Below are 10,732 nucleotides of genomic sequence, written 5' to 3' on the forward strand. Positions count from 1 at the left end.
CAACAATTAAGTTCAAACATTGTTTGGACTTGATCAATATCTTGTAAGTCTGAATATTTTTTGAAGGCATCGATGATGTGAAACTCCAGAAAATGTTGGTGACTGAAAAATTTATTGAATTTATCGTCAAGGTGGAGATTTGTTGTTTTTTGTCCCACATTGGTAGAATAGTTTCACATTAGTATAAAAAGTTGTTTTGAATTTTTTGTATTATTTGTCCCACATTGGAGAGAAGTATTTTTTGGACTTGAGGTTTAAGCTATATAAAGAACTCAATTCTTTATTTGTAAAACACACCTCAAGGTTGTACTTTGTTTAGAAGTAGTGGATTGATCGCGAGGACGTAGATAATTCTATACCGAACCTCATTAATTTTTTGTCGTGTTCTTTTTATTATTTTATTATTAGTTTTTGCATTACTTTAGTTTCTTATATATTCAATAGTAATAGTTGTATTATTGGCGTTTGGCCTAAGTGGGGTGCCTGACACAACACACTATTATAAGGAAGAAAATATATAGAGTGTAGCAGTACAATACTCTCTTTCTCGCTCTCTCGTGAAGTGTGACGGCTTAACCTAATCACCCAAAAAACAATCGTTTTATATGCTACGCAAAAGATTCCGAATGGGCTACAAAACGGGCTCAAAGCTTGTATCAGTACTTGGACTAAGCCTTAGGATAGAAATATCTTTTTAAAGAAAAGTTGGGTCATCATCCAGATCAAACGCAATTAGACTCACAAAGCCCAACACATGCAGTATGACATCATTAATTTGCAAAAGCATAATTTTTTGTTAACACTAGGAAAACAGAATGATCCACAGAAGGGCAGGACAGAAATGGATACATAGTTTGTCAAGCTATTTATATCACATGGGCAACTCAAATGCATGCACGTGATACATAGTAATGGCGATCACCAACTCTCCCAGTACAAAACAAACCAAAAGAAAAAGAAAAGATAATTCCTTTGAGACTAGATATTGCAATTTACAAATGGGATTGTTGAAGGAACTGCTTGGGATCATCCTATTGGTGATTAACAGAAGCTTTATGAACCATTAGGCTGTCGAAGCTTCTCATATGACTTTCTTGAGACCTGCCAAGAACATGTTATAAAGTGGATGGGGTTGATCCTATGACCGGACATGGCAACAAAGAAAATATACAAAAATTCTGCACATATGCATATACCCGGTTGGAAGATGGAGAGTTGCGAACAGGGCCGATGGATCCAACTGCAGGAGAATTCGGTGCCGACATTCCTGGTGAAGCTAATAGAGTTGGTCGTATAAGTGGTGGCAGAATATATGGAGAAATGGGTGAACGAAGTACTACAGGACTATATGAATGAAGTACTGGTGATTGCTCTGGGGTCCTCCAGATATGTGGAGAAACCGGAGCTCCTGCAGAAGATATTGGAGATGATCTTCTTGAAGATAGCAGTGTCATTCTAATTCTGAAAGGGGGGAAAAAAAAAGAAACAGCCACAGGTACCCCAACAGTATTAAAACAAAGGATAGTGTACTTTTGTTTTTAACTTTTTATACATAGTATCTGCAACAAGACGAAAAATTGGGATTACTCACTTGTTATGAATATCAGTGCATGCATCAGTTTCATCCAATATTTGCCCCTTTAACACAAAGAATGGATAAGTTTGCTTGGAGAAGCCTCAAAACAAGGGATTTTGGCATTATAATCACACTGAAAGTCAATTCAAATTTAATAGCATATACGCAAAGTGTTAAAACTTATAAAATATGAACCTGGAGCAGCTCCTCTAGTACATCCTCCATTGTTATGATACCAGTGACCTCTGTGCTGTCTAATCCGCTTGCAAACAATTCTGAATCCTTGAACGAGAAATTTTCATTCCCTTGCTTGCAGTTTAACTGGGGAGAACCCTGACCTGAAAAACAAGGAGCTACCCCATTAATTAAATAATGTGACCTGTTTACTAATTTGTAAATGAACTTGTTTCTGTTTACCTGCAGAAGGTAACTCCCACAAAGTCTAAAATTAATTGTGAAGTTTGTATTCCCTTGCTAACTATTGTTACCTTCCTTCTTTGTTTTTGCCGAATTTGAATCTGGATCAACTTTGATCTCCAACATGCTCAGATTGCCTTCGGCATTTTCTGCATCTTCCTCGACATCCTTCTTACATTTCACAACTACGGCCATGTGGCTGTGACCCTTCTGGAATTGGTTCAGTATATCATACAATGGCCAATTATCATGAACCCTGTTACAGAATAAAATCACCTTAAGTGTATTTTTTTTTTCGGGTAAGCAAGTGTATTGAGCAATGAAAGCCAATATATGATTGTCATCAATATATTTACTTTGAATGTGAAATACTCTAAAAGCTAAAGATGCTGTCGAACATTTGCTCAATTTGAAGAGTTTAGAAGATTGAAAAAAACATCATACCTAGGAATTCTTCTGATGGTCAAATTTCTAATTGGCGTTTCATCTTCAGGGTGGCAGAAGATCAGATTTTTTACCTAAATACAAAAAGAAAGTGTACCATGGTCACATAACACCAAGGTATTTTCCAATATGAAAGTGGCAAGAGACTAAGTATCACATCAGTGTAACCTTTATCCATGCTAACTCTAAATTAACATTACCTAAAGTTTTCTGCAGGGTACTTTAAAGAGAAGCTATCAGAAGGTACTAAGAAATGGTCAAACCTCACAGAAGGTACTTTCATTTAATTAACAAATAATCGACGCCTCCAACTACTAGGAATTTCAAGCAACAAGAAAGCAAAACTGTGCATATGCATGATTTTTTCTTTTTAATAAAAAAATTCAATTCAATTCATCACAATCATCATCAACATTATCCTCACACGATAAGCCATATCCCAATAATTTTAGGATGGGATTAATGAATTATTTTCTCAACCAAAATTTAGAAAAAACTATACTGAAGTTAGGAGATGCATCATCTTGACTAGACAATCCATATCCAGGCAATTTTATTTTTCACAGGTAATGCGGGTTGACACTAACTTCTAACTTGTGTCTCCAGCAGTGGTTGTGGTTGTGAACCAGTGGTTGGCGAGTTTAGTCGCTGAGCCAGTGTATTTATCACCATGCTGACCTCCTCCACCCCCATTTGCCATCGATCTCCTGCTTTGAACTCATGAACAATTTTTTTCAAGTCCATGAGACTACAACCCGGCAATTCTCCAAATCCTTTAACCTTCATAATCTCTTTCACCCTAGCAACATCATTCCATTGGCCTGGCACAGCATAGATATTCAATAGCAATGCATAGTATGACAAATTTTGAGGTTCTAATTTGATCAAAGACTTGGCTATTTGCTCTCCTAAAGTTACATATCCTTGGAAAAGACATAAACCGAGCAAACCAGCTCAAATTGTGGATTGTGGTGACGCATTTGCATCATCTAGTGGCATGCTCTTCGAGGTTTCAACTGCCTCTTGAATTAGCCCAACACCAGCAAAGAGATTGGTCATGCACCAATAATGTGCAAAAGTGGGCTTTATACTAAATTGATTAATCATTTGGTTGAAGTAATTTTTTCCCCGTGTCAACAGCCCCATGCGGGCACAGGAACACAAAACACCAACAAAGGTAATTTCATTTGGGAAAACTCCTTCATCTAAATTCATCCCCTTAGGAAGGTCGGTCATTCCATCTTCATCTTCATACCTCATTCTATCCACAATTTCTACAAATAGATTAAGCCCGTCTTCTAGATTCCTGTGAATGCAATGCCCCAGAATCATTGCATTCTAGCAAACCGAATTCCTCCCAATCATCCTGTCAAACAATTTTTGGGAAACACTCTGTTGGGAAGTGGATCTATGAGCAACAATCGCACAAGCACTCACAATCTACTATAACCGGGAGAATAATACAAGGAGGAGGAGGAGGCTACTACCCTCAACTCCACTCTCTCTCTCTCTCAACAAAGATTCACTCTGCCTCACACAACACTCTGTTCCTTGCACAACACACCACTCCTCACTACACTGCACACCTCTCTACAACAACACAACTCACAGCACACACAACTCACACTCTTTCCACTAACATACATCACATATATATACACATAAAGGAGGGGGGAAAGTCATACAAGGTGGCTGCAAATTCAACATGGTAGGCAGCTGTTTGGTGGCCGTCGGTTTCCAGCATCAACTATTGCGGCTGGGTGGTGCGGCTGCTGACGTCAATACAAGCCATACCCTAACACACTCACCCTCCGGCATTTTCTATACATATCAATCAAAGTAGTATTCATGATTAAACTCGATTCTAGGAGTGTCCTCATGAGAGCCCGTGAACTGATTTGCCTTCCTTCAGTCTAGCTGATCGACCACAAGTAGTAAGCACGCTTACCATCATGGTATCATTCCTTCTCATTCCTTTATTCGTTATTCCCATAAATAACTTCAACCCGCACCCTGGATTCCAACCTGTCAAATACCCAACAATCAATATGTTCCAAGAAATCACATTTCTCTATGGCATTGCCCCAAACAGCCTGTGGGCAACACTCAAGTCTCCAAATCTAGCATGCCCATCAACCATCGAATTCCAAGACACCAAATCCCTCTGAGACATTCCATCAAACATCTGACCAATATCACCACAACTACAGTACATGTGAATCAACGAGTTACACTCCAACAGTGTTAGAGATGGAGCCAGAGACAGCTGGAGATGATGCGTTGCTGAGTCAAAAAAACGCGTGGAATTATCTCTTCATTATCATCCCCATTGTAACTCTCATTTGTGATTAATTTTTATCTTAAATGTAATTTATTCCAAGCCACTATAAAAGGAGGGCTGTGGAAGATGTTTTTATATGGAAGCACAGTAGCTCAGAATAGCACAGAGAGTGCAGAGAGAGCTGAGAGGAAGAAGGGAGGAAGAGAGAGAGAGAGAGAGAGAGAGAGAGAGAGAGAGAGAGAGAGAGAGAGAGAGAGAATTGTAACATTTTTTCGGCGAGTTATTGAATAGTTGGTGTGTGCTCCGTGGACGTAGGTCGTTCTTGACCGAACCATGTAAATTCTTGGTGTCATTTTCTTCTGGATGCTCACAGGGTCCTAACAAGTGGTATCAGAGCCCGGTTGGAGCAGAAAATCCAAATCGGAAGTGATCCCAAAATTCAGAGCTCTGTCCAGTAGATCGAAAGTGTGTTTTGAAGCCACCATCGTATTCTTCTCGCCGAGACGAAGAGAAGGGTGCCCACCGGAGCTCGAACGGAATTCAGACAAGCCCGTACGCACCCCCACGCGCCTTGTCGGAGCAAGACGTTTCTTCACGCGCCGGCCAACATCTCCTCATGGGCTGCACGCACCGCACGCGTCTTCTTCGCCCGTTCCTCCTCTACTCGACCCAAAGAGAACCCGACCCGACCCTGCAGGTGACTCAGATTCGGGTGAACCCGAGATCTGGTTCCTGACCCGGCTCTGTCCTCAGCGCCACGTCACGCGCACGCGCCAGAAGGGCCACGTCAGTAGGAGTGCCACGCGGCAGAGGAGCCACGTCATCAAGTGGGTCCCACTGACACGTCAGCAGGTGGACCCCACTGCCACGTCAACAGAACGTCGCAGTCCCATGTCAGCAGATGCCACGTCAGCGCCACATCATCGGTTTGACCAGGTTTGACTGAAAACTTTGACTAAGCTTTTCGGGGTTGTTTTGGGTCCATTTTTCGAGCGACTCGAACCATTTCTAGGGTTTTCGATCGTTCCAGATCCATCTGTGCTATCCATTTGAGCTAATTCCATCTCTAGATTATCAAATCGAGATGTCGAATGAAAAGAGCTCAAAAATCGAAATGTTCAACGGGAACAATTTCGGTTTCTGGAAGATGCAGATAGAAGACTATTTGTTTGGGAAAGAATTACACTTACCATTGAAGGGTAAGCCAACATCCATGAACGAGGACGAGTGGGAGTTGCTTGATCGAAAAGCCCTCGGAGCCATCAGAATAACGTTGTCGAAATCTGTGGCGTTCAATATCAAGCATATAACATCCACCAAGTCTCTAATGAATGCGCTCTCAAATATGTACGAGCAGCCTTCAGCCGCAAACAAGGTACATCTCATGAAAAGACTATTTACCATGAATATGTCTGCAGGTGAGAGTTTCAGCAGACATCTGAATAACTTCAATGAGTTGTCTGATCAACTCGCCTAAGTCGGGATAACGTTTGATAATGAGATTCGGGCTCTATTGATTCTCAGTCAACTGCTTGAAAATTGTAATGGTGTCATCACTGCCATCAGTAGCTCCGCAGGAAAATCGAAGCTTGTATACGATGAGGTCGTCAGCATGATTTTGACGGAGGAAATAAGAATGCGGCCGAACCATAGCTCCAATTCGAGTTCAGCCTTGAACATGGATAATCGAGGCAGAGGAAACAGGCATGGACGATCAAACAATCGCGGCAGATCTAGGCCCAGGTGGTCTCAATCCAGAAATCCCAGAGGTACTCAAGACACAGGTTCTCAGAGCACTAAAGCTATTGAGTGCTGGAACTGTGGAAAGACTGGTCATTACAGGAACCAGTGCAAGAGTTAGAAGAAAGAATTCGAGACGAGGGCAAAGACAGAAGCAAATATTGCTTCTGAGAATGATGAGATGTTGATCTGCTCTTCAGAGAGCAAGCAGGAGTCTTGGGTCTTAGACTCCGGAGCCTCATTTCATGCCACATGCTGCAGAGATTGCCTAGAGGAGTACACACCAGGTAATTTTGGTAAGGTGTACCTTGGCAACGATCAACCTTGCGACGTAATCGGCAAGGGAGTTGTGAAAATCAGTATAAACGGGTCAGTATGGAAGCTGAAGGATGTCAGGTATATTCCAGACCTGAGAAAGAATTTGATCTCAATTGGTCAGCTGGCAGATGAGGGATACACGACGAAATTCATTGGCGATGAATGGAAAGTGTCAAAGGGTGTACTAACGATTGTGCGAGGTAAGAAAAGCGGAACTCTTTTTCTAACCTCCAATACCTCCATGTCTATTTTAGTTCCTGCAGGAAATGACGACAGCAACATCTGGCACCAACGACTTGGTCACATGAGCAAGAAGGGACTCAGGGTGATGCACTCAAAGGAAAAATTGAGTGGTCTACAGTCAGTGCAGGTTGACATGTGTGAGGATTGTATAGTCAGGAAATAGAAGAGGGTTAGTTTCCAGATAAACACCCATGAATGTGTTGGGACACATCAGCAGAATACCGAGAATCCTCAGGTGGAGGAACCAGTGGAGCAGATTATCGTACCACCATCTCCTACTCCAGCTCTAGAGCTTAGGAGATCTACTCGGTCTCATATACCAGACAGAAGGTATATTGATTAGTTACTTCCTACAGATGGAGGAGTGCTCGAATGCTATGATGAAGCATGTCAGGTGGCAGATACGAGCAAGTGGGAGCTTGCGATGAAGGATGAGATGAAATCCCTCACCTCCAACAGAATGTGGAAGTTGCCCAAAGGCCTTCATAACAAGTGGGTGTACAGAATCGAAGAGGAGTTTGACGGTTCCAGAAGGTACAAGCCTCAGTTGGTAGTCAAAGGCTTTGAGCAGAAGAAAGGGATTGACTACACTGGCTTTTTTACACCAGTTGTGAAGTTGACAGCCATCAGATTAGTCCGTAGAAATCGAGCAGACAGAAAGGTGGCGACTACAGAGAAGCTGAAGTTGTGTTCAACTTCAGTTGGTCTTCATGCCTGAAGACATGTTATGAGCACATCATTTATTCATGATACTCTGGTTGAGAAGGTGTCTCTGTCTCCAAGTGGGAGATTGTTAGAGATGGAGCCAGAGACAGTTGGAGATGATGCGTTGTTGAGTCAAGAAAACGCGTGGAATTATCTCTTCATTATCATCCCCATTGTAACTCTCATTTGTGATTAATTTTTATCCTAAATGTAATTTCTTCTAAGCCACTATAAAAGGAAGGCTGTGGAAGATGTTTTTATATGGAAGCACAGTAGCTCAGAATAGCACAGAGAGTGCAGAGAGAGCTGAGAGGAAGAAGGGAGGAAGAGAGAGAGAGAGAGAGAGAGAGAGAGAGAGAGAGAATTGTAACATTTTTCCAGTGAGTCATTGAATAGTTGGTGTGTGCTCCCTAGACATAGGTCGTTCTTGACCGAATCACGTAAATTCTTGGTGTCATTTTCTTCTGGATGCTCACAGGGTCCTAACAGACAACACATCATCAACGCCATTCTTAACAGCCTGCCCATGGCATTTCTTCCCATTTTCCAACCGACCATATTTGGCGCAAGAACTAATTAGTGGAGGGTAAGTGAAGCTGTTGGGGAAGAATCCATTCTGCAGCATCTCAAAATAGAATGCCACAGCTTGGTGGGGCACATTGATGACTGAGTACGCCCTGATGAGGGTATTTACGCAGTCAGTGTGGGGCGATTCGATGAATCGGAAAACCAACACGGCGCAGTTGATGTCGCAGTAATATGTGGAGTGTTGGAGAACTCTGGCGGCGAGAAAAGGGTTGAGAAATAGCCCCGAGGTGATCAAGTGAGCTTGGATTTGGAACAGGTGTCTCGTGCTTTGACATGTTTTGAAGAGGGCAACGATGAAGTGGTAGAGACATGCAAGCTGTGCTATCCTTAGAAGATGAAGAGCTAAAGGCAGAAGAATAGAAAGCGGATCTGGAGGGAAGTGTAGTGGGATGAGAGAGAAAAGAGTTTCTAATATGAGAGGTTCCTCGTATTGAGATTCTTGCCATTCATCTCGAACTTGTGTTTCGTTGATCCTTGTACTTAGTTTGGTTTTCGCCATTAACGCCCATTCCTCTCTCGCTTTCGTGTTCGACTCCTTTGTGCATATGCATGAATTGAATTGGCCAATGCTTATCAAAAGTTCTCTGTTAAACTATTGAAGTTACTGGCTAGAAGTTGAATATTATGGTGCATCAATTCCTAGAATTACTTACCAAAATGAGACCAACTATATTTGTTTGACTTCCAAAGTAGATAGGTATTCGACTGTGACCTTTGCTCATAATTAATCCCATTGTCTGCCTGAGGACAGTAGCAAATTAATATTATTTCTGTAACTGTTAAAGATATGTAAAAAAACATTTGCTGATAAGAGGAACATACCTGTTGAGTTTAGAATTTACATCAAGGGAAAAGGTTTTGGATATGGGTGTCATTGCATCTTTGGCGGTCTTTTGTGTCAAATCCAAAGCACCACAGATGATAGCAATTTCTTCATGTGTCAATTCTCCACCTCTTCCTGACTATTTCAGGACATCAAAATTATAATATCACTTTCATCTACATATATATATATATATGCTATAATGTTTGAATTTGGTTGAAGTATGATGACCTCAGAATTAACCTAACCTCCTTTCCATGCAAGTCCACCAGTGTCTTCAGCTCTGCTCGTCTTAAGAGCACTGAATGGCCTTTCCCAAGGAGCCAATCCAACAACTGTCATGGTGAGAAGCCCCCATAAATATTATAAAGAAAAAGGCAAAAAAAGAAGCACCCATATCATTCTAAACACAAGGGTAAACTTTGGATCCTATGTATTATTGGAGTGAAGAACAAAAGCAAGCACAATATAATCAAGTGTATAAATAATGAAAAGAAGTGTCAATTGGAACAAACCAAGCTAAAAATTTTCTCAAGGAATCCAAAGAATGAGAAAGTTACCTTACTAATTGGATGTGCTATGGGAAAGAGTACCAACAGAAGAAACCTTACGAGGATGGACAGTTTTGCACCAAAACTTAGTCCATACCGTGCGCACGCAGCTTGAGGGAGGATCTAGACAAAAAAACTTAATAAACATTAACGACCATATTCTATTAAGTATTAACAGTTCAAACTATCAAATCACATTTGATAATACAACTATTTACCTCGCCAAAAGCTAGAACAAGGATGACTGACATAAGAATGGCACCCCAAGATGGAAGAATCCTATCCAGGAAAATAGGCAGTGCCTTAAACAACACAAAATTTCACAACCATTGTTTTTAGAGCATAATTAATCAAAATTGCCAAACCCATATGCAGTGAGTAGTAACTTACTTCCATTGCCAGTGTTTTACTTATGAGGAGTGTACACAAGAGTAAATGCTCCTTCTTAACAATAGGCAGAATCTTTGCTGGTGAGCAGCAAGAAAAAGAGATCAGAACATGTATGCAGCAGGTTAGGATGCTTCAAAAAAATAGAGGTTACTAAGAGAACAGATTCAGAAAATTGGCCAAAGGAGCAGTTGGGTCACAGAATGTGGAATAAAGGGATTATAGAAGAACCTGCATTGTCCCGGTCTTGGGGCTGGCCAGCCTTGATGAGGACCTCTAGATCAACCTGGGTAAAGGACAGGAGTCCTAGAGCAAGGCCTGATGTGAGACCTGCAAACGACACAAGGCCCAAACATGTGGTCAAGTACACCCAAAACATGGGTTCGCAACATGGCACATCGTCCTGTCTCATTTTGCTTGCTATATATTCAGCAAATTATGTGTCTTTACTATACAGAGATAAGGAGATTGATGAAACAGAAAAACAAGTACTGGACAAATGGAGTGAAGCAAATCAAAAAAGGGTCTTGGGTTTGAAAGGAAATGGTCATTAATTAGCTTGCAGACGAAAACAAAGAGATGGGAACTTCACAACAAAGACATGGGGAGAGGAAGATATGGTGACGAGATGTTGGGCTCACAAGTCCAAGACTTCTCAA

General features: G+C 41.4%; 1 protein-coding gene across 1 annotated transcript; it reads right to left on the reverse strand.

Moving 5' to 3' along the window:
* Window positions 1-1,053: 1,053 nt before the first annotated feature.
* LOC131145668 (DUF21 domain-containing protein At5g52790) lies at window positions 1,054-10,485 on the reverse strand. The gene is made up of 13 exons (XM_058094869.1): window positions 10,305-10,485; window positions 10,077-10,153; window positions 9,905-9,988; window positions 9,696-9,809; window positions 9,384-9,470; window positions 9,135-9,274; window positions 8,966-9,053; window positions 2,438-2,511; window positions 2,065-2,249; window positions 1,772-1,914; window positions 1,592-1,638; window positions 1,197-1,461; window positions 1,054-1,101 (listed from the first exon to the last, which is right to left on the reverse strand). Exons 1-13 carry the CDS (start codon window positions 10,483-10,485, stop codon window positions 1,054-1,056), a joined length of 1,533 nt encoding a protein of 510 aa, XP_057950852.1.
* Window positions 10,486-10,732: the final 247 nt, after the last annotated feature.

This window comes from Malania oleifera, chromosome 13, assembly GCF_029873635.1.
Source record: "Malania oleifera isolate guangnan ecotype guangnan chromosome 13, ASM2987363v1, whole genome shotgun sequence".
Classification (NCBI taxonomy): domain Eukaryota; kingdom Viridiplantae; phylum Streptophyta; class Magnoliopsida; order Santalales; family Ximeniaceae; genus Malania; species Malania oleifera.